The sequence below is a fragment of a genome, unplaced genomic scaffold, assembly GCF_019419815.1.
Source record: "Pyrus x bretschneideri cultivar Hongxiangsu unplaced genomic scaffold, Pyrus_bretschneideri_v1 Contig19, whole genome shotgun sequence".
Classification (NCBI taxonomy): Eukaryota; Viridiplantae; Streptophyta; class Magnoliopsida; order Rosales; family Rosaceae; genus Pyrus; species Pyrus x bretschneideri.
The window spans coordinates 5,944,342-5,966,148 of record NW_025999490.1 but is presented as its reverse complement, the minus strand read 5'-3'; the positions used below and the strand labels follow the sequence as shown (position 1 = coordinate 5,966,148).

The 21,807-nt window shown below is 38.0% G+C and overlaps 6 protein-coding genes across 8 annotated transcripts; 2 read left to right on the top strand and 4 right to left on the bottom strand.

Annotated features, from left to right (window-relative positions):
- Window positions 1-131: 131 nt before the first annotated feature.
- LOC103956530 (transcription factor ILR3) lies at window positions 132-2,294 on the bottom strand. Its single transcript, XM_009368565.2, has 5 exons — window positions 1,923-2,294; window positions 1,202-1,264; window positions 1,019-1,096; window positions 761-923; window positions 132-643 (listed from the first exon to the last, which is right to left on the bottom strand). The coding sequence occupies exons 1-5, from the start codon at window positions 2,066-2,068 to the stop codon at window positions 377-379; spliced, it is 717 nt and encodes a 238-aa protein (XP_009366840.2). The 5' UTR covers window positions 2,069-2,294; the 3' UTR covers window positions 132-376.
- A 533-nt stretch (window positions 2,295-2,827) lies between these two features.
- Window positions 2,828-4,439, bottom strand: LOC103956444 (thioredoxin-like protein CXXS1). The gene is made up of 3 exons (XM_009368471.3): window positions 4,137-4,439; window positions 3,803-3,925; window positions 2,828-3,297 (listed from the first exon to the last, which is right to left on the bottom strand). Exons 1-3 carry the CDS (start codon window positions 4,422-4,424, stop codon window positions 3,145-3,147), a joined length of 564 nt encoding a protein of 187 aa, XP_009366746.2. The 5' UTR covers window positions 4,425-4,439; the 3' UTR covers window positions 2,828-3,144.
- Window positions 4,440-5,064: 625 nt separating this feature from the next.
- Window positions 5,065-10,194, bottom strand: LOC103956359 (kinesin-like protein KIN-14D). Its single transcript, XM_009368360.3, has 17 exons — window positions 9,982-10,194; window positions 9,526-9,768; window positions 9,277-9,421; window positions 8,914-9,023; window positions 8,670-8,789; window positions 8,353-8,556; window positions 7,988-8,197; window positions 7,812-7,886; window positions 7,581-7,727; window positions 7,372-7,510; window positions 7,154-7,263; window positions 6,657-6,818; window positions 6,371-6,591; window positions 6,033-6,114; window positions 5,830-5,934; window positions 5,625-5,729; window positions 5,065-5,519 (listed from the first exon to the last, which is right to left on the bottom strand). Exons 1-17 carry the CDS (start codon window positions 10,024-10,026, stop codon window positions 5,340-5,342), a joined length of 2,403 nt encoding a protein of 800 aa, XP_009366635.2. The 5' UTR covers window positions 10,027-10,194; the 3' UTR covers window positions 5,065-5,339.
- Window positions 10,195-10,576: 382 nt separating this feature from the next.
- On the top strand, window positions 10,577-13,113 carry LOC125468191 (RNA polymerase II subunit A C-terminal domain phosphatase SSU72-like). Of its 3 annotated transcripts, none has more exons than XM_048582401.1 (5): window positions 10,577-10,625; window positions 10,723-10,966; window positions 11,489-11,634; window positions 12,591-12,709; window positions 12,798-13,113. In XM_048582401.1, exons 2-5 carry the CDS (start codon window positions 10,755-10,757, stop codon window positions 12,852-12,854), a joined length of 534 nt encoding a protein of 177 aa, XP_048438358.1. In that variant the 5' UTR covers window positions 10,577-10,625; window positions 10,723-10,754; the 3' UTR covers window positions 12,855-13,113. The 3 variants fall into 3 exon arrangements, 2 of the variants coding, with proteins under 2 accessions (XP_048438358.1, XP_048438357.1); XR_007257667.1 differs by lacking the exon at window positions 10,577-10,625 and adding an exon at window positions 11,742-11,819 and having other exon boundaries at window positions 10,823-11,426; window positions 12,798-12,845; XM_048582400.1 differs by lacking the exon at window positions 10,577-10,625 and having other exon boundaries at window positions 10,632-10,966.
- Window positions 13,114-14,847: 1,734 nt separating this feature from the next.
- Window positions 14,848-16,184, top strand: LOC103956260 (oxygen-evolving enhancer protein 3-2, chloroplastic). Its single transcript, XM_009368263.3, has 3 exons — window positions 14,848-15,213; window positions 15,577-15,872; window positions 15,966-16,184. The coding sequence occupies exons 1-3, from the start codon at window positions 14,910-14,912 to the stop codon at window positions 16,062-16,064; spliced, it is 699 nt and encodes a 232-aa protein (XP_009366538.1). The 5' UTR covers window positions 14,848-14,909; the 3' UTR covers window positions 16,065-16,184.
- A 310-nt stretch (window positions 16,185-16,494) lies between these two features.
- Window positions 16,495-18,733, bottom strand: LOC103956180 (putative F-box protein At1g50870). Its single transcript, XM_009368156.3, has 2 exons — window positions 18,260-18,733; window positions 16,495-17,762 (listed from the first exon to the last, which is right to left on the bottom strand). The coding sequence occupies exon 2, from the start codon at window positions 17,746-17,748 to the stop codon at window positions 16,648-16,650; it is 1,101 nt and encodes a 366-aa protein (XP_009366431.1). The 5' UTR covers window positions 17,749-17,762; window positions 18,260-18,733; the 3' UTR covers window positions 16,495-16,647.
- Between the last annotated feature and the right edge of the window lie 3,074 nt (window positions 18,734-21,807).

Here is a 21,807-nt window from a genome sequence, read left to right as displayed (position 1 = left end):
AGACTCCGAATCCAAGCTTCGGAACTTTCTTAACCCCCTGTCGTACAAATTCACAAGCATCTCAATCCTCAAGAGAAAGGTCAAATACTACCAAACAACGATACATAACATTGCTAAAAATAAACCAAGAATGTCATGAATGCCTCCAAGTTTTGCATTTTATAGCACAGAAATCTTCGATCCCGAACAATTTACAGGTCAAAAATGGAAAATCATACAATCTACAGGGGTAATGGTTGATGATGGTTGGTGAGAACTACAACTTTTATCCAAAGCAGTCAATCAAAGTCGAAAGCTGGAACAAAATAATCAATAACGAGAAATAACTTTGAAGGCTTCTATGAGCACCGGTAAGACATAATTCAAAGCTGCCAACTCAAGCAACAGGAGGGCGGAGAACATGGTCCTGTGAGGTATCAACTGCAGCTGGTGGCATGAACTGCCACATCGACATTCCAGGGTATCCGACGAAGGGCATCATTTTCCCGCCAACAACTTGGCCCGGGGCAGAAAATGGAGTTGGGATTGCAGCAGGGTGAGGAAGGAAGCTTGGTTGAGTACCCAAGGCTTTAATTTGACGCTCGATGTTGTCCTTCTCCACTTTCAGCCTCTGCTTCTCATCACGAAGTTCATTCTTCTCAGCCTGCAGAAAAGGTATATATAAAAATTATCGAAAGCAATGACTCAGCTATTCAAGCAGTTTAGATAACAAAACTTCTTACACGAACTGCATCCTCATATAATAAATAAACAGACATACCTTCAACTCATTTATCGTCTCCTGCAGATTTGCACTTGACTCCTTTAGCTGTAGGGCTTCCCCACGTAACTGAGTTACCATTCGAACAGCATCACCCAGTATAGCAACCTTGTCAGTTTTGGGTGGCCTTCCAGGTTCAAGGATAGAACTCAATTCCACGAACCTTAGGATTATGCGAAAAGTCAAGATGAGAAAGCGAGTAAGAAAGAATGAGAAAGACACGGAGAGTTCTTTGAGAATTAGAGAACTAGAGCATGCCTGTCATTCAGTCTATCCCGCCGCATTTTCTCTCTACATGCTTTAGAACCAGACACACTGCTTGATCCAGTCCTCGCCCTGCGATTGAAACAATAAGCGCAATTCAATCCCAATGAAACAGAAGGATAGTTACATAGCAAAGTTATTCCAACTAAACTCCAAAACAAACACAAAATGACATACCGTTTTCGCAACCCAGTTTCCTTCATGATGTCTGGATTTCCAAATGAGTCATCAAATTCCGTGCTGAGAAATAAAACAGCAACACGAAAATGAGTTCATGGCTGAGTTCATCGTCAAAACAAAGAAAGTTGATCTTGGTCAACATAGTACAGCCAGAAAATGTTCAAAAGGAATACTTTTAACAGTGTCTATGTCATTACTCATCAAATTACAGCATCCTCTTTTGATTAAATTAAATTCAACTAAAACGGCCAGCATTTTTCATAATTTGCAATAAAATTGAGCAGTTAATGACTATTATAAACCATCAAATTAAGTCCTGCAATATTATATATTACATCTCACTCATCAAACAAAATAGGATCCATAATTAATATACAAAATCCAGAATTATAAAATTAAACTTCACGAAGAAATTGACCAATTATAAAAGTTTCAGAGGTACCCAGCTGAAATTAAAGTTTAGGAAGAAATTGGTCAGTCATAAAAGTTCGGGTAATTGACCAAAATTAAAGCGAGAAATTGACAGCTCCTTACAAATTCGAGATGAAATCAACAAATTCCTCATTTACGATTCAAATAAAACAGTATTAAAATAAATTGGATAATCACCAGGAAAAAAAAATTAAAAAACATTGATTCCCAATTCGCATTCAACAGCAAGGAAAACCCAATTGCAGCAAAAAGATGAACTTTGTTACCAAAAATGGGGATACGCTACCTGGGAGCGGTCGGACCGGCAAATGAATGATCCGGCCAAGAGAAACCGGGCGGGTCAAGAGACGGAAGTTCACCGCCTGGCACAAGAATGTCCTCAATCACACCATAATCGAATACCCAGTTGGGATTCTGCGGCGGGGAACCCATGTTCTAATGCTTGCCGGAAATTCCGAATTTCCGGCGGTGAACCCTGCAGAGGCAGCGCCGCCGTGGTCGGCCGGGAAACGCAATGGGAAGGAATATTCCGAAATTAATTTTTTTGATTAAATTAATTTTCTGAGTGAATTTTGGTTGATGAGACCTCGGTAGTTGGAAATATATATGCGGGAGGAAAAGAAAAAGGTGGAGGGATATTATTTTATTGCAAATTATGGAAAGGCGAGCAAAAATGGAGACACCACAAAACGTGCCATTAAAAAGTTCCTTCTTTTTTTATTTTGCACCCTTGTATTTTGTTTTATTTTGTTTTTTAGTCCCTTGGTTCTTTGCATTGGGCCTTGAGTTCCAAACACTTGGGCTTTTAATTTTGGATCCAACCCATGGAAAATATGGGCTTAACGTTCTCTGAATTTCAAGGCCCACTAAAATTGGGCATGGTTCGGTCTGACACAGATATTTGGTCGAGCGAAATTCAAACACAGGATCACAGATGCAAAATCAATGCCTCTATTCGCGAGTTACAATCTCCTTGCATTCACTATGTTATCCAAGAAACGTTATCATGATTTAAATTGTGGAAAGTGATTTTCGCACTCTCATTTTCTCACGACACTCTTATTTTACTTTTGATTAAATAGTTAGAAGGAGAATCAACGAAAGTAAAGGAGAAAGCAAAAGTGTGTAAATTACTGCCCTAAATCATAAGGCGGCTATTAAAACTCAAATGAAAAGCAACTTCTTAACACATTCATCTGAATTTCCCACTGCATTTCCAAGCATAGTTTATAACTTTTGAAGTTCAAAGACACATATTTGATCACTAGCGACAGAAAGAATACAAACAATGACGACTATCTCAGTAAGTATGGTCGTCTGTATGAATCATACAACATCACTACACTCGGTTTTGCGGCAAAAGACAAAAAGAATACAAGGAACAAAAAGTTACAAACATATCATCCGTACAGCAGCCAAAGGAAAAACTTATCACCCATATATGTGTGTTAAAACCCTCCACAAGGACCACAACCACTTATTTCACAACTTCAAACTGCAATCTGCTGCTATGCAACGTCCACACGTATGGACTGAACGAAACCCTCGATCCTTTTCCTTATCTCTTCCGGATTGGCACCCACGAGCTTCTCAACCGTTCCACCTTCCCTCATCAGCAAAAACGTTGGCATCGCCTTTATCTCCAGTCGAGTCGCTACCTCCTGAGAAAACACAAGAAGGAGACGCCATTTTAAAACAACAACGAAATCCCCGTGAATAGCAGGTTTTAGTCCCTTTCTTTGATTGTCCGATTACTGCAAGTACTTGACATGTAACTCTTCCAACTTTCTTATCTTCGAAGTGAAAAGATTTGTAAAACACACATGAGTGAAAGCGATATCCGAAAAATTATAAACAAAAACTCAAGCAACATTCAAACCCCTAAACGGAAATTCCCATGAATGTGAGTTTTTAGTCCTCTTTTATCACCATTTCTTTGAATCATCTGTCTGCACCAAAAATGGTTCGTAAACTCGTGAAGTTTGCCATAACCTCGAAGCAGATATGGCCCGAAAACAGCGGACCAAAAGGTCGGAAGCTAGTTCCAGTTCAGAACAGTCATCAAATGCAAAGATGGGTCTGTCATATATCTTTACCGGATTCGATATAATACATATACATACACAAATTAGACATATACTTGTTTGAAGAAATTCGGTTAATTACCTTAACCTCGTCGACGTCAACGGTGAGAAACAGAACAACCGAATACTCTGAGGCAATCTCCTCGAAGAATGAGTTCATAGCCACCGAAGGCATGCACCACGAAGCAGTGAAATGTGCAATAATCTACAAACACATCCAACCAAAAACCAATTCAACAACTAACTCATAATTCTAAGGTTGTGTTCAAATTAATCATGTTCACGTGCAACAGCCAAGATGGCTAGAGCGGTGTGCTTCTTTTGTGCAAGTTCGAATCCCCATTTTCACGCAGTTTAGATTAGATTAGAATACCACTCGAATCAAACGGGAAATCGAGAGAGTTGAGGAGACTTACAGGGCAGCCTTGGTTGGTGGCTTGGGAAACATACAAGTCCCAAGTCTCCACAGAGTCGACTTTTATGGCTTTGGGCCTAGTGAGCTGCTTCTCTTCTTGTAGCTGACTTGCCATCTTCCTCTTCCTTCTCTTCCTTCTCTTCCTTCTCTTCCTTCTCTGCTTCTTCTCTGGCTTGGCTCGGTTGGGTGGCCTTTTGTAGTTTTTAATTCGGATATCCGTGCCTGTTTGGACAACTCTGGAATTAATATTTCTTATCCGCATCCCTTCCACCGAATCCACCAATTCCATCAATTTGAGTCTTTAAAATTTGATTTAACGGCTAAAAACAAAGACCTTTTTTAAAAGTTATAATAACATGTTGAATTAAATTTCAAGATCCCGAATTAGTAGATTTGATGGATTTGATGAAAGAGATCCGGAAATATCCCTTTCCATTTTTTGTCACATCTTGACAACAACACGCTTGATATTTTATAAAAACTGGTTGGGAAACAAACAAGATTAGGATTGATATGAATGCTGTTGCGCCCACTTTATCCTCATCGTTGACAATTACTTTGCTTTCAAGTGATATATTAATTTAGATTGATCTAGAGTGTGAGACGGGAAATTCAAACTTAGTGTAGAAGAAGAGTAAATTCGGTTTTTTTTTGTAATGTTACCAAATCTATCGATAATAAAGAAAAAGAACAGAATTATTGCATTTTCGTTTATTTATTGGGAGAATGTGAATATTGTTCTTTGTCAAAAAATTAAAAAATAAAAATATTAGAACAGCTTATAGAGAGTTGTGCTATTCTTTATAGCAAATCAATTATAGAGTGTGACATCAACTACTTTCATAACATCGGAATAATTTAATGCACATTTAAAACTAAATAACACGAAAGTAAACATGAAGATATAAAGATGATCCCACGTCAAAGAGTTAAAGAAATCTCCACGATGGAATATGTTAATCATTAATTGTGATATAAGCGTTCATCACAGCGATCAATCAAGTTACCAAGGCAATAATTCTATATGGATCTCTTAGGACAGGATACAAATTTAGAAGTACAGATTTTGTAGCACCTCGAAGCACAAGAACTACAAAAAAACAAACCTTACACACCCCAAATCCGCCTCCATTATACACACAACACACGCTTTCCCTCGTACGGACGACATAAACCGAATGAATAACGAAAATGATGACGAAAGCTAGCCGTAACTTAAACGATTATCGACAGGCTTCATGGACGTTTGCCTTCGAGGAATCCCGATTTCGCAGGCATTGACCCTAGCAGCGAATCGAAGAGAGCAAAGGGATTCCCCAACTGAAGAGGAATCTGGAGAGATGTTGACAACCATGAGCGTTTTCGAATCTCCTCCCAGACAAGGCTGTTTATACATTCAGATGTCATCCAACGATGAAACTATTCCAATTCCTTGAGAATAAAGCAAGCTGCCATAATGGTAAAACAATCAAAGATAGTTAAACTATACCTGTAGAAGATATGTCAGCTTGGAGTTCCTAAAAGGAACATGGTCCTCCTTTTTCGCCAAAGCAAATATGACGTCGCTCAACGATGACAAACTTTTGTTAATGGCCTAATTATTAATGACATTGTTAGCTAACCGATGATAAAAACTGAGAACATTTCACATGTATCCGGGAGAAAAAGATTGGGGATTTTAAAGAAGAAAGAACCTGAGTTTCCTTCAACCGCTCTCCAGTTGCGCCACTCCTTGACAATCTTTCACTTCCAGCTAGGTCAATAAGATTTAAGACTCCCTGGACTTGTTGTTCAGTGTTCTAACAAGGTTAAAAAGCATATCAGTAATTAAACTTAGAACAAGCCAATGAAAGATTGCTTAAAAGTAAGAACAAATCAGCGCATGTGGAAAACAAACCTCATTAATCCCAGATATACGCAAGGTAAACACGAAATGGCTTCTCGAAGATTGCTCATTCATATGAGTCTTGCCTACAGACCTAAGAGATCAAGAGATCATATATGACGGCATCAAAAAAGTACATAATCATATATCAAAAGTTGCATACAAGAATATCATTGATAGTACTGCAAATTCGATGTAACGCTAAAATGACACCAAAGAAATAGCATTCAAGAATGAAAAGCCACATCAGTTTTGATGTTTTGAAAACTTGACATTAACATTGCTAAGTGCAGCCTTTCAAATAAAATATCACAAGGCCAATATGGATACTCTCGAATTTTAATGTATACCTGCTATGTGCAGCCTGTTCCAGAAGAGATGAAATTTGGTTTATGCTACAAACGTCAATGATCGTCAGGTCAGAAACGTAAGTGTTTCCATTTGCATCATGCTTTATCGTGTACTGCTTTCCGCAAACACCATTTTCTGTCTTTAACAAGTCTGCACTGCTTGAACGACTAGTGGATAATAAGTCACGAATGTTCTCATTATATATTTCGAGCATTGAGACCTGCATATTATTAGAAGGGCATTATAATTTGCAAAACTAAACAAACAAAAAACAAGTTATAGTACCTGCATTTTGTATTTCCAACCCTGGGCCTGAAGAGCTTGACTCGTTTGGAATATTTGCTCGAGTGAACGAGGTATTAAACCTTTCTGCTCTGGAGCATCTGGTTTGCCCATCATAGTATAAGTTTTTCCGGAACCTGTTTGACCATAAGCAAATATGCAGACCTGAAAAAAGACAATCAGAATTCTATTTAGTACATGTCTTTAACTGTATGAAACGTAGAAGAATTCACCAAAAGGTTAGAAGCTGTTCTAATTCTAAAAACATAATCCAAAAATATACTTAAAATGAGAGAAAAAGGATCGATACATAACCAAAATACCCAATATTAAAGCCTGACAGCCAATTGATAAAGGCAAAAGTTATGCTAGATTATGGACTTAGAAACCAAAATAATGGGGGAAATAAGTGTCACCGTTTAAAATGCCGAGAAAAAAAAAAATCAGCCTAATGAACATGTAATTCCTTTAAAAGCATATAAACAAGATTCAACATGTACCTTGTAGCCATCAAGTGCACTTTGTACAAGTTGCGATATTTCCACAAAAACGTCTTGTTGGGAAGTCTCGTGGTGAAACACTTTGTCAAATGTAAAATTAAATTTTTGGCCTACAAGTTCAAACATTTTTAGTGTAATTAGATCCAAAGTGGTGTATACTTCTATATGATTTTAAACTAGATTAAATTGAAGCCAAAAAACATTAGACATGCTCATACCATTTTGTACCAAGTCAACGCCTCTGCCAAGAGATTCGGTTGCTGTAGGATAAGAAACCACAGGAGTTTCTGTTGCATTAGCATCATCAGGCAGCAATGGGCGGACTCGACAGAATACCCTGATATTACCTTTTAATTCCTATTAAAGAAGAATATTAGTACCCAGAAATCTTGCTGATTATATAACATTTTAAGCATTGAAAAATTACCAGAATGGTGTTATGTAATTTTTTCCTTAACTTCTCTCCTTCTAGTATTTGCAACTCTGATTCAGCCAGGCGGTCTTGTAGCTCCTGCACAATTCTCTTATGTTCTTCAAATTCTGTCAATGTTTCTGAAGCGGATCGACTGACCATCTAAAAGAAAATAAACAGTATAGGTTAACTAATGAATTGACAGGTATAAGAAACGTTTTGAAACTCGTATTAAATTAATATTACCTTAAGTTTATCATTTGCAGCAAATAACTCATGCTTTAATGTATCTATCTCCTGTTTTTGAGATGAATCTCTTTCCTGGAAAAGCATGCCCACCACAATATTAAAAACTTGATACATGAGGAAATCATAAATTAAAAAATTAAAACAAAATAAAATAAAAAGAATGTAACACAAACCTCCAAGGCTTTTGATTTTCTCATCAACCTATCCAACTCTTCACACGACAATTCAGTGTTTTCCTTGTACTTCACCACTTGATCCTTCAAATCTTGAATCTCTCTTGCATGCCGATCGCGGTCATCTCTAACTTGTTGCAGTTCCCCACGAAGGCATTTGATTTCATTATCTAATAGTTCCTTCTGCTTTAATGTTTCTTCCAATGAAGCCTACACACAAATGTGCATACAATAAAGAGACGTGATATATTCTTAAATTCCAGATGAATAAATGGATTATTCCCAATAAACCATCTCTCAGTTAACAAAAAATTTGAACTAAAAATAAATATCATCAACGCAAGGAATGCTGCACAGATACTTACTGTTACTTTAGCCAACTCATCTTGCAATGCCTTATTGTGAACCCTCAAATTGCTAAGGGTCTCCAGAACAGTCCTTTTCTCATCTTCAACTCTTTTAAGAGACTCAGTGGCAGTTTCAAGATCTTTTTGGAGTTTGCTATTGTACTGTTGTAGACTCTTGTTGTACTCTTGTGCTCGATTGTACAAATCCTGATACGAAGAAACCTGCAGCGACACAATTTTAGAAATATACCAATTGCAAATTTTGATAAACCGGAGGGGAATTGGGAAAAGAAAAGTAATATGCAGAAAGAAGAGAAAAAAACTGACTGTACTACCTTCTGGTCTGCAACTAATTTCTCCTCCCGCACTATTTCAAGCTTCTGTGAGAGAGAAGCTTGCAACTTCTCAGCTACATCCCTTGCTTCCTTTTCACTTCTATGACTAGCAATTGCATCCTGTATGCCAAGCAAGGGGATGAAAATAAAACATGTGACGAGAATACCACGAGCCAAAAACAAAAGCAGGGGTAACAATTATATCACCGAAATTAGTGTGTAACCACATGACTGGAAACCTTACCAACTTCTCTGATTCTTCCTTTGCAAGTTTCTCTTCCAAAGCAGCCATACTTTCCCTCAGCTTTGAGTTTATGGCATTGAGCTCATCGACCTTGTTTTTCATTTCCACCTCTTAAGAAATAAAAAAATTGAACACATATTACAAACCTGTTCCTCTGAACAAAAACTTTTAAATATCAAGCACAACAGAACCACATAGGTTCATTTGTAGCAGAAGCACAATACTACTTGACGAATGACTTGAGATTTCCAACTAAAAACTCTATATTATTAAGATACCACCACGTACAAGCAATTTATTGGTCCGGTTATGAAATTATGCCACTCCAACAGACAATGGAATGAATAAAGAGCAAACAACTACCAGTATCCGAGCATTTTTTTTCAGCAGAAGCCAATGCATTCCGAAGCTTTTCCTCCTCGAGAATATGCCCTTCCTCAACCTGCTGCAACCATCTGATGCATAGCTTCAGCCTCTTACTATAATCAGCTAACTGCTCAGCTTTCCCCTGCCATAAAATCAAATAGAAAACGTCAGAACAAACCATCAATTCATGGTTCAAAATAAGCACACAAAAAAGCCCTATTTAAAACAATTGAGTGAGAAATAAACCTTATGATCAAATTTCTTCACTTTTAACTTCTCAACCAACAATGCCTCGACTTCTTCCTTCGTAAACTCAACATTGCCACACTCTGATCCCTCCACACTGCCTATATCGCTGGTACCTGCTGCATCTTGCTTAACAACAGCAAGTGGCGGTCGTTGCCGGCCCATGCTACTCGGTACCTCCGGTTTTCTTGTTTCGATTCTTCGCCGCTTGTCTAAGGGAACTTCATCAAGACTACTCTTTTTCTACACAAAACAAAAGCCCACAATTAAAATCCACCATTTGAAATCCTTCTGTACACACTCCTACTCAAACATTAATTTTCAACCAAACCCCAACATTGATTTCCTATATTTTCCATCAATTTCGAACCCAAACCAAACCAAAACTGTCAAGTTTAAATTTTTTATTCTGTTTTTCAAAACATCAAAGTTATGAAATGAAAATGTAAAACTTACCGAAAACGGACTCCGAGGAGCCCTGTTCTGGTTGCGAGAAGCCATGAATCAGGTCCCGTTCTTGGCCGTCGATCTGGTTGAGCCGAGGCTCGGATTTGCACAAACTGGGGTTTGGATTGGTGAGATCGAATTAGGGATTTTGGCAGAAAGGAGAAAGAAGACGGAGGAGAGTGAAAATTTTGAAATTGGATCTGGCGGTACAAACATTAACACGCTCCTCCGAAAAGACTATGGTGATTATTTGGGCCGGGTCGGGTTTTTGTGGGTCCAAGGATCCAGGTTAATTGATTTATTTAGGGCCTGTTTGGGATTGAGGTGCTTAAAAAAAAAAGCTACTATGAAAAAAAGCTATGAAAATTTTTGATGTTTGGTAAACTTTGAAAAACAGCTTTGTTTCAAAGTTGAGGGTGAAAAAAAGCCCAAAACTAGGAGATGACAAGAAGCTGCAATTTGCAGCTTCCAAAAACAGCTTATTTTCACCCACACACGGGTGAACAGTGTACACATTAATGAAATATGAATAACCCAAAACTACCCTCCCTTTCCCTTCACCTACGCTCTCACCTTTCCAGAACTCTCTCGCACGCTCTTCACCTCAGAGCTCTCTCGCATAACCCGAACCTCAGGCTCTCTCTCGTTCTCTCGTTCCAAAAACTAGCGAACTCGTTCTCTCGTTCTCCAGGTTTCTCCAGGTAAGCTTCTCATTTATTTGTTTGGATTTTTCAAATTAGGGATGGGGAGATTAGGGAAAGAGGGGTGGGAAGAGCAAAGGGATGAGGGTATGGAGCATGGTGTGTTCGTCGAACCAGAATCGGAGCATGGAGGCTCACTCGCTCCTCAAGCGGCAGGGCTTCGACGTCGCGTCGTACGGCACCGGAGCCCACGTCAAGCTCCCTGGTCCCTCCCTCAGAGAACCCAATGTTTACGACTTTGGCACACCTTACAAGCAGATGTTCGACGATCTCCGGCGAAAAGACCCCGAACTGTATCCTCCTCCTCTAAACTTGTTCTTCTCTCGATTTTGTTCAATTGGGGTTTTCAAATTATGTATCTTTCTTGTTTCAATTGGGTTTTTCGAATTCTGGGTTTTGGGGAATATGATATTTTGGTGATGAAATAGATTCGTATAAATATCCAGAAAATAGTACGAACAAAAAGTTTTGGTAGGAGCAAATTGGTTAACAGGAAAGAAAAAGGACTTTAAGACTGTTGATATATGCAACTGAGATTGTAGGTTCAAAGCTTCAATATTTGGAAATTAAGTGGGCAGTCTGATAGATTTTGTGTATGAACTTACCCTTGAGGCTTTTAAGAGTAAATTCGATATTTGTGGTTCGAGGTGTTTAGCGAAGAGTATAGAATAGTTGATGACGACGACTATTGATTGGTAGCTCTGTGTAGCAATGCTCGAGTATTGTGGGATGTATGAATTGGAATTTATGTGCGTACTTTACGTTATGAACTGTGTTGTTTTTTATGCAAAGTGTAACCTTGACGATAAGTACAGGTACAAGCGTAATGGCATCTTGCCTATGCTTAAAAGAAACTTGGGAGTTAAACTGGCACCTCAGCGATGGCAGGACAATGCTGCCGACGGTTCCTTTGATGTGGTGTTAACATTCGAAGAAAAGGTTTTTGACATGGTTATTGAAGGTTGGTTTTAACTCCCTTCTCCTAGTTTTGGCTTGTATCTTCTAGATTTCAATAGTCCATAGTCATTCGATAATCAATTAATCAAATGCTCTTCTTTGTGTTGGTAGTGTTGTTTCTTGGCAATCTCTTTCTGTTGAGCTGTTGGAATATGACTTGCTGGTAGAGTTTGAGCTCTTAAGTTATAGGTATGCAATTTCTTTCAGCTTAACGTAATCATTGGAGATGGTAACAAACAACGATTGATATTTGAAATGGATTCTTTTTCCATTTGGGAAATGTAAGAAAGTAAGAAACCTTGAGTTTATAGGTTCCTAGGATTATTAGAACTTATACATACAACAGAGATGCTGGTTCTAGGAACTTGTGGTTAATGAATCTCAAGGAAAAGATAAAGTTTAAACCTCAAGAGAGTTTTTGATTTTTTTTTTTTAAAAAAAAAAAAAAAAAAAAAAAAACATACTGGATGGTTGAAAGTTTCTGTTTAGTTGAGCATGTGGAAGAATTTATGTTGAACAGGAAAATTTTGAACTTTTAGGACACTATTAAAACCTGAGTTGGACGGTAGGAGAGAATGCCAAAATTTGTTGGCTTGAGTCTGCCTGCTTTATACGTGGTGATATTTTTCACAGAGAAGACTGTAGGTGGGAGAGACTCTTCTAATGCCTAAAAAACAGAATTTGAATAACTTAACTGGGTTTTGATCAGATTTCTCTATGGATTTGATTTCATAATCGTTTGCTTGATATAACTCGCAAAACCAAATGGATCATACGGACTTATATTTGAACTTTGAACTTATAGTCCAAACTCTAACAGAAGCTTCAAAAGTATTGGCACCATCTACTTTTGTTCATCTTTTAGTTTTATGAAAACTAAAAGAAGATTTGTGCAGTTAATCTGTAACTTGAAGATACCATCCTTGTTTGCTTGTCTGACCCGTGTGCAACAATGTATAGATCTCAACAACCGGGACCATGCTCTTAGGAAATGTGTGCTGATAATCAACTTGGAGGTGAAAGATAACCACGAGGAGGCGGCTGTAGGAGCTCGTCTTGCTTTAGATCTTTGCCAAGAGGTCTGTATTTATGGTTGCGTCGACACCCCATAATCTGTAATGCAAAACAGTAATGCTGACGGGTACATTATCGTTAATTGTTTTCCAGATTGAAGCAGCCGATTCGTGGGAGGAATCAATTGATGATATTGTATCTGGTTTTTAGAAACAGCAGCGACGGAAGTTAATGTATAGCATCTCATTTTATTGAAACTGTAATAATAGTCTGTTAGGGAGATTTCGAAAAACCAAGACTCGGTGTTGCTGATAACTTATGTGCATCGACTGTTCTCCCCAAATGTAATTCTTGCTTAAGCACCAGTTTCGATAATATCTTGATTAGAGCGACTCTCCTACCGTACATTAACAATATTAACAATATTGTACTACTTTCAAGTTTGATGAATGCAAGTTTGATGAATGCATCTAATTAGACTACTTTCAAGTACATTAACAATATTGTACTGATGAATCCTAGCTATTCACTCTAAAATATTTCTATTAAAGTAGTTTGTCATACTAATTAATATTTAAGATAAAGTTTATAAATATTTTTCTTCTAAAAATAAAATATATTTAGTAATTCACTTTTATTTGTTAAGAAAATTAAATTAATAGCACATCTAGTATTATACCCTTTTTGGTCATTTCACATAGTCACAGCTGTTTTACAAAAAAATTTACCAAACACTATAATACTGCTTTTTTTTTTTCCAAAAGTACTTTTACAAAAAAGTTTACCAAACACTTTGCTGCTTTATTTCACAGCCGCTTATTCTCACAGCACAGCCGCTTATTCTCACAGCAGCTTTTTTTCAAAGCACAGCAATACCAAACCAGCCCTTAATACGATCGTTTTCCACACATATGAAGAATTTTATGAGATGGTGTTATTTTCACATCTCTTTTTACGTTTCACATACAGTTTTTAATTTTTTTTCTTTTGGTTTTCTTTAAATCATTTGATCCGACAGCTAAAAATTAAGAAGAATATGTGTAGGGTAAAAAAGATTTCTAAATAGTACCACTATTCTTATACCATCTCACGATTCCAAGTCGAAAACGCTACCATAAAATTGAAATTTATAAAGTTTCAAAGTAGATAAGCAACACCTGAAGATTAAAACAACACGGAAACAATCAAAGATTAAAAAGTACGAAGTACTTGATGTTCACTTTTCGTGTATTGCAATTCAAGACTTTCAATGACATGAAATAAAAATAGTAAAATTTGGAGGCTTCAATCGATTTTTGAGAGAGAAACGTAAATAGGTTGCATTTGAATATCGCTATTTGAAAACCAAAACTCAATGGAGAATTTTCATAAATTGTTTATGAACTTTTTTCTTCCTTTTTTTTTTTGTTCGAATAGGATTCAATATTCCGACATAACAACCTAGATTTGTATCACTATAAATTCATTGAATCCGTTTTCAAAGTTCAATTATTTTGGCAGACATTAAATTTGGCTTTAACACATGAATGGAAAATAACTCATGTGCTTTAGCAAGGGTGCTTCAGTATAACATTTTAGTGGGTCTCTGAAGGTATAAGTTGATTGGTGCTCGGTAATTTCCAGATTGATGAAATATGTATAAACAGAATTCATCCTCTAACCATTGATCAAATAGATGTAGATAATCCTTTGTACATAATTCCATCTAGATAAACAAAAATAGAACAAGAACTAAGAAGTGACTTTGATTGTAAAGAATTTTTGAAAAAAAAAAAAAATCATGTTACGAGTATATGTAAGTACAACAAACCAAATATGCATAACATTGTGTGAGAATTTAAAATGCGTAAAAACTGCACAATTGATTCAAAATATTGTCGTAATCACATCATGAAAGTAGGGGAGTTTCTCAAATTTTCACTTGAACAAAATCTCATAGTTGACGGTTGTGATGAGGCTCAGATGGATGCTATTATGCTAGAGACTAATAACATCATTGTCATAATCTCATGGAGTCCACGTGTACAAATAATACAATCCTAGTTGGAACATTATCCAGCTTGTCAAATAGAAAATGCAACAAGGAACACTTGTCAACCTCCCATTGGCTAAAGCCATATCCAGCTTATCCAACCAGAAAATGGCAGATAAGGTCGTTACAAATCATCCACCCAAAACAATATAATTTCCACATTTCTGCCACTGAAAACTGGTCGTTGTTAAAAAGCAAATAAAACTACTCAGAAAGTTAGGAAGGTTCGGGAAATGGCACAAGCTATGGCTTCAATGGCTGGCATGCACGGCTCCTCCCAGGCAGTTTTGGAGGGCAGCCTCCACCTAAGTGGCTTGTCACGCTTGAACACGGTCAGCAGCACCAGCAGGCTAGCCGTGGCGAGGTCCGGGCTCACCATCAGAGCCCAGCAAGTGCCTTCGGAGCCTGAAACTAGCCGTAGGGCCGTGCTTGGTCTCGTCGCGGTTGGTTTGGCCTCCGGGTCATTTGTCCAAGCTGTGCTTGCTGAGGCTAAGCCCATCAAAGTCGGTCCCCCTCCACCACCCTCCGGGGGATTGGGTAAGCCCTTCACTCTTGACCTTGTCACTACTTTTCAGTCTTAGCATGGCAATTGCATTAGAATACTAAAACATAATACAGAAACTTTTTACGAAGCTGAATAAAGGTATAATATATTAGGACTCTTTTGAGACTGTTTCTGGAAGAAGCACTTTTGCTCATGAGTCTTGTTTTTATTAGAACATAAAATTTCAAGTGCTTATTGAAAAAACACTTAATTTAATTGCATTATTAATCATTGGAATTGGATTTGCCACGCATTATATTTAGTTTGATCAGAAACATTGAGACTATGAAATGCATGAATTGTTAATTGGGTGTGTTGAGGAACTTATGGAGGTGAATTTGTTATCGTTGTGGCAGCTGGAACCCTAAACTCGGATGAGGCAAGAGACCTTGACCTGCCATTGAAGGAGAGGTTCTTCATCCAACCACTCACTCCGGCTCAGGCAGCCGCGAGGGCGAAGGAGTCGGCCAAGGAGATTTTAGCTGTCAAGGAGTACATTGACAAAAAGGCATGGCCTTACGTCCAGAACGATCTTCGTCTCAGAGCCTCATATCTCCGTTATGACCTCAAGACCGTCATTTCTGCCAAATCTAAAGCCGAGAAGGAGCCCCTCAAGGAACTCACCGGAAAGCTCTTCAAGGACATTGACGGCGTAAGTTCATAATGACACATGCACGACTTTTACTTGACATAGATTTTGGTTTGCATTGATTCATATACTTTTGTTTTTTGTGTCTGGGGACAGTTGGACTACGCAGCAAAGATCAAGAGCACCCCGGAAGCAGAGAAGTACTACGCCGCAACCGTATCTTCCCTCAATGATGTTCTTGCAAAGCTTGGCTAAAACCCTAAAATGGATTAATGTATTTGATGTATAAGGCTTTTTAAGAGCTTTGTTTGACTGTTTATGAGATCAAATCGTTTGGACGCTATTTGGAGGAAATCTAGTGATATTTAAGCATCATTATTTTTGCGCATTAATCGTGAACATAATTGTTTGTTTCCGCAAAAAAAGATGCGTGAAAACACTGGTTCTTAAGATGAACGTATATAACGTTGTAATTTTGTAAACAAGAACAATGTACCTGAAATTTCGATTGCTCTTGATCGAGATCATAAACACATTCCATTACGTACACTCATCAGCGAGTGAATTGAAACAACGTCCATTTGTACAACGCCTTCATGTTCAAAAGATATAAACTTTGGGATCAATGTAGCAATTGGCACAAGTAAAAGGTTCAAATATTTCGTCTAGAACAAAAAAGAAAAAAAAAAAAAAAAAGATTCAAATTGCTCTTGAAAGAGAGAAGTTTAACAAAAATCTTGAAGATCAACATGAACAGCTTCAATATACAAAACAACAAGGGAAACTTTGAAAACAAAAACCCATGTGGACTGAAGTCGTAATTGCTCTAGCTAGTAGTCTACTCCCCTAGTCTCATTCCCTTTAGAGTCACGAGGGTTGATTTGCGTAGAGCAAGTCGTTTCCTGAGGAATTCTGAACGTTCCAAAACCTCAAGGTCCTCAGTTTCCATGTCATAGGAAAGAACTTGCCCTCGGCCATTTCGAAATCTGAGTGAGCTAGAATGAGCTTGTGTGAGAACTAAATGATCCGTCCAAACTGTGTGGTCGACCTTTAAATTTTTCAAAGGAATGATGATCTTGTTTCGACTCCATTTGTGTTCCTTGAAGTCTTCTAACACCAAGATGTGAATGGCTCCCCCTACTGTTTCAGCAACGCCTAGACAGAGATCCCAAGGAAAAGCCCGAACATTCTTCAAATTTAGGAAAACTCCCTGGGGCAAAGTAGTTGTGGTGAGACATTCACTCCACAGATCAAGAGACTGAATTTGTAGGCACGAATGATCATCATGTTCATCTTTTACAATTTTGGAGATATAAATAGCCCAGATAACCTTATCTTCCTCACAACAATTTGGCTTTACCACCCATCTGCCTTGTTCCAGAAAATTCAGCTTTTGGCGGAGCAAGGGTCTCCACATTTCATCCTTTCCAATTGTTATAACATCAACACCTACTAAACTGTCCTCTCGGCGATAAGCACAGGCCACTTTACACTCACCAGTAAGGGAATTAAAACCGAGGTCCAGAACTACTCTGGTACCCTCGGGTGCCTTGGGCAAGTAGAGCACTTTGTGGGTTGCAGGATTTCTAATACGGCAAACTTGAGAAGTTTTACTCTTCTCCAAAAACAAGCCACTACAATCACACTGAAGCTCGAAATCCCCATAGGAAGCAACTCCCTTCATTCTCTCCTTATCCCATTGGCATTGATAACAAGGTGGCAAACTGTAACGTGTTTGAGCCCTATGCTTTTCTATGAACTTGTAGCCCTCAATTAACAGACACCATTGCTTGCAAACACACTTGAATCTCACCAAAGACACCACAGGCAGCCACAATAAAATCTGAGCAACAATATCAAAGGGGAGCTCTCGTGATTGTTGCCGCGGCACTTCTTCTTCTTTGGTACCGACACGTTGGACTCCCATAGTATCGAACATGGGATTAATCAAAGCTGCAATGAAAAAACAAAATTAACAAATCCAAAACAGAACTGGAAGACCTTCATATGCGACTCCGATACTCATTAAGATAATATATTGTTTACGGACTTTGGATTACAAGAAAGCGATGCTCGAGCTGGATTAATTTGCCAGAAACATGTAAAAAATTGAACCGGTGACAACCCTTCAAGGTTTTAATTAAAATAAAAAATAAAAACAATTGAAACCCTAGACACTAAAGAGGCAATCAAGGGTCTTGAACAAAGTTGAACAGAAATTTTCCAATGCCCGGAAGCTCGCTCAGAAGCTGACAGCCGCATAGCATGGCGGATAACCACATGCCCCACCACGTGCTCGACGAAATGCATCAGTTAAAATTCGCATTATTTTCTTGTTAAAAAAAGTTTGATCTTTTACAATGCCCCGAGATTAAAATCCTGAATCCGGCACAATAAGATTGCAATAAGAAAAACTTAGAGCAATTAAATTAAAGAGATCAGATATTTACCATGATCGGAAATTCACAAACTTGTTGACAAGATTAGTGGATCCGAGAAAGCGAAAGCGATGCTGAAACCAAACGGAGAAGAACTTGTTCGTATCAAACACCTGTCATTCAGTCGGTCAGTGGTTCAAATAAGCTCCGCTGCCTGCCGATATTTAAGTTCCACATCCACTCTAACCTACACAAAACATTCGCTTGAGTTGTTGGGTTTCTGGCTGGCTTTGTTTTGTTGGGCCGGGCCCTCGTTGAATTTTAGTTAAGGTTAACTAGTTGATTCGGTTCGGTTCGGTAATTTTTTTTGTTCTTATTTACAAAAATGTTATTCTTACCATCTATTTGTAATATGACACTTATAAAGATGAGACTCACATGTATTGGTGGGATCATACTTCTACTAGAAAGAGGTTACAAGTGATGATACAAATAGATGGTAAGTGTAGCATTACTCTTGTTCTTATTATTTAGTTTTGGTTCAATTATAGAACCGGACTGAATAATCTAGTTTGGATGATGGTTTTGAATTTTTTTTTTCTGAACTACAGTTCAACCAAATTGAGCTCAGTTGCATTTTAGATTTCATACAGACAACCCCACTTAGTGAGATAATGTTTGGTTGTTGTTATTGTTGTTGTACAGTTTAACCATAATGGACCGATCACGAAAAAAATAGTAATGCTAGGGAGATCAATTATGTAGACCAAATTTTGTAAATCATATGATATGATTGTTGATAATTGAATTATTATTTAAGTGTTTATTAACGTGCCCATTTTTTATTGGTGACACACCACATGATTTGCAAATTTGGTCTAAAAAATTAATCTACCTATCATTAGTCCGAATTTTTTTTTATGAACTTGGTGGCTAAATGATCAATCAGCTCCCACAAGTTTTGGTCCCTAACTACATTTGGGATTTTTTTTGTTAGGAAAACTAATTAAAAGGGCTTGAAAACTTTGAGTTTTAACGATAAGGACAAAATAAAGGGTAAATTAAATAGAACCATAATTGACTTTTTAGTGTAAAAATGTGATTTTTCGTTAAATTAAATAGTATCGGAAGATTTTCGTTAAAGTTCCTTATTTGTTTATGACTCAGGCCACCAGCCCCTAATGCTTTAAGGATTCTAACTCAAAACATATTGGGAGGCCTTTGGTCCAGTTACTGATTTAGGCTTACGTTTATTTATTTTCAAGGACACCAAAACAATACAATTTATAACTTTTCATGAATTTAAAGAAGTAATCGAAAACTTTACACTTATGAGCGAGTGAACTGAAAACAACCATTTGTATGACACCCTCCTGTGCATCGGGCAAGTAAAAGTATTTGGCGGTTGCAGAATTTCTGATTCGACAAACTTGAGAAGAACCACCCTTCTCCATAAATAAGCCAGCATAACGGCTTACAATGTTGAAATTCTCATCGGTAGGAAGGCACTCTTAATTCGTTTGGCAGACTGGCTTTCGTGATGAACTCATTGTCTTGACCAATTAACAAACACCATTGCTTGCACGCACACTTGAAATCTAACCAAATTCTCATCGGTAGTGAATTCATAATTGCTCAAACTTCTCTTCAAAGAGAGAAGCGCAACAAAATTCTTTAAGACCAGACCATGTAATTCCAATCGAACGACAAAGAAAAATGAAAATAAACACAACAATGTAATCTTGTGTACTGGAGAAATCATGGGTTTTACTTCAAAAGTGCACCGACGTTTAAGAAGTTCAAGGGAAAATTTAAGGGTCTCTAGCTATGTTTCCACAAAATTCAGCAAAACAAGTAGTGAAATCTTAGCATGTTAAAGAAATCAACCCCATCTCATTAAAGGACCTACACAAATCTAGAATAAAGAATTCTAGAACATTCACTAAGGTTGGTTAGCTAGATTATCCAAGTTAAAGTAGTACTTTGTAGAAACGCTAGAATGTTGTTTCTCAAGTTGGTGGAAGAGTCTAGAAGAATAGTAAGGCTTCCACCAACATGCAAGATTAGTGTACATAATTCTAGCTTAGGAAGTTAGTGGAATTATCTAGATATCTCTAGCATGGTGTGTCCATGCTTCTCCAAGATTCCATCCATGCCTATAAAAGGAGAAGGACATCCACACCATTTGTATCAACAAATCAACAAGCAACCAATCAATTAAGAAGAGCTAAGTAAGAGAGTGGGAAGCCTTGTAAGTAGTCTTGTAAGAGTGTGAGTGCTCTAGAGTTTGTCTTTAGAAAGTGAGTGAGTGTCATAACTTCCTAAGAGTGTCCTTTGAGAATGTTGTAATATTTTGTGAGTTAATACAAGTAATTTGTTTACTTGTGTTGTCTTTCCAACACTTGTGCTAGAGTTGTGTACTCTAAGGTTTTCCCCCAACAATTGGTATCAGAGCGGTACGATCAAGGATCGTCTCTATTGAAGCTTCCGACAATTGTGAGAAGTTTAGTACTTCGCAAGATTATTCGTTAATCTTGTTTGGCTTATCGAAGCTCTGCCGACACGATGGGAGATCTTCAAGTTGTTGGAGCAATTAAGAAGTTGAACAACAAAAATTACAACACGTGGGCGACGTGTATGGAGTCTTACCTACAAGGCCAAGATCTTTAAGATGTCGTCGGCGGTAATGAAGTTACGCAGCCAGAAGAAGACACCAGTGGCGCTTTGAGGAAGTGGAAGATCAAGGTAGGTAAGGCCATGTTTGCCTTAAAAACTACAGTTGAAGATGACATATTAGAACACATACGGAAGGCCAAGACACTAAAAGAAGCATGGGCCACCTTTGCAACACTCTTTTCAAAGAGGAACGATACAAGACTGCAGCTTCTCGAGAACGAGTTGTTATCAGTGGCCCAAAGGGACATGACGATTGCGCAGTATTTCCACAAGGTAAAGTCTATTTGCCGTGAAATTTCTGAATTAGATCCTAGTGCTGCCATTGTAGAATCCAGGATAAAAAGAATAATTATCCATGGATTGAGACCCGAATATCGAGGCTTCGTTGCCGCTGTACAAGGATGGCCGACCCAACCATCACTTGTTGAGTTCGAGAATTTGCTTGCCGATCAAGAAGCTTTGGCAAAGCAAATGGGAGGGGTCTCGTTAAAAGATGAGAAGGAAAGGCTCTACACCAAAAGTAAAGGCAGCTTTAAGCAGCGTGCTGGTGGTGGATCTAAAAGAAATGGTGACAAGGAAAAAGGTCATCAATGAGGAGGGAGTTCTCGGCCAGGGGGAGCTTCGAAGTATCACGGCAACCGTGGTCAGTCCCAGAATAATAAAAGATTTGAGGGCAAGTATTACAATTATGGAAAGAATGGCCACATGGCGAAGGATTGCTGGTTCAAAAAGCCTGTAGAAAGTAATGTTGCCAACTCAGAGAAGAAAAGTGAAGATGATTAGAATGCCATAGCATATCTAGCTATGGATGAAGAATGGGATGCTGAAGCATCTTCTTGGTGGTGCTCAGAAAATGAAGTGTTGCTTGACTCAAGAGAGATTGAAGATATGTTGCAGGAGGAAATGGGAGACCAAGTTGCCCAAATCCAATCAAGTCCAGATGA

Coding starts and splice junctions, on each gene's coding strand:
- LOC125468191 (XM_048582401.1), top strand. CDS start 10,755: ATGAGGGTATGGAGCATGGTGTGTTCGTCGAACCAGAATCGGAGCATG. Junction 11,635..12,590: donor TTTTGACATGGTTATTGAAG/GTTGGTTTTAAC, acceptor AACAATGTATAG/ATCTCAACAACCGGGACCAT. Junction 12,710..12,797: donor CTTTAGATCTTTGCCAAGAG/GTCTGTATTTAT, acceptor ATTGTTTTCCAG/ATTGAAGCAGCCGATTCGTG.
- LOC103956444 (XM_009368471.3), bottom strand. CDS start 4,424: ATGGAATTGGTGGATTCGGTGGAAGGGATGCGGATAAGAAATATTAAT. Junction 3,926..4,136: donor CCACCAACCAAGGCTGCCCT/GTAAGTCTCCTC, acceptor ATGTGTTTGTAG/ATTATTGCACATTTCACTGC. Junction 3,298..3,802: donor TTGACGTCGACGAGGTTAAG/GTAATTAACCGA, acceptor GTGTTTTCTCAG/GAGGTAGCGACTCGACTGGA.
- LOC103956180 (XM_009368156.3), bottom strand. CDS start 17,748: ATGTTCGATACTATGGGAGTCCAACGTGTCGGTACCAAAGAAGAAGAA.
- LOC103956260 (XM_009368263.3), top strand. CDS start 14,910: ATGGCACAAGCTATGGCTTCAATGGCTGGCATGCACGGCTCCTCCCAG. Junction 15,214..15,576: donor ACCACCCTCCGGGGGATTGG/GTAAGCCCTTCA, acceptor TCGTTGTGGCAG/CTGGAACCCTAAACTCGGAT. Junction 15,873..15,965: donor TCTTCAAGGACATTGACGGC/GTAAGTTCATAA, acceptor GTCTGGGGACAG/TTGGACTACGCAGCAAAGAT.
- LOC103956359 (XM_009368360.3), bottom strand. CDS start 10,026: ATGGCTTCTCGCAACCAGAACAGGGCTCCTCGGAGTCCGTTTTCG. Junction 8,198..8,352: donor ATGAGTTGGCTAAAGTAACA/GTAAGTATCTGT, acceptor ATTTGTGTGTAG/GCTTCATTGGAAGAAACATT. Junction 6,115..6,370: donor GAACAGGCTGCACATAGCAG/GTATACATTAAA, acceptor TTGATCTCTTAG/GTCTGTAGGCAAGACTCATA.
- LOC103956530 (XM_009368565.2), bottom strand. CDS start 2,068: ATGGGTTCCCCGCCGCAGAATCCCAACTGGGTATTCGATTATGGTGTG. Junction 1,097..1,201: donor GAAACTGGGTTGCGAAAACG/GTATGTCATTTT, acceptor TTTCAATCGCAG/GGCGAGGACTGGATCAAGCA. Junction 924..1,018: donor CGGGATAGACTGAATGACAG/GCATGCTCTAGT, acceptor CATAATCCTAAG/GTTCGTGGAATTGAGTTCTA.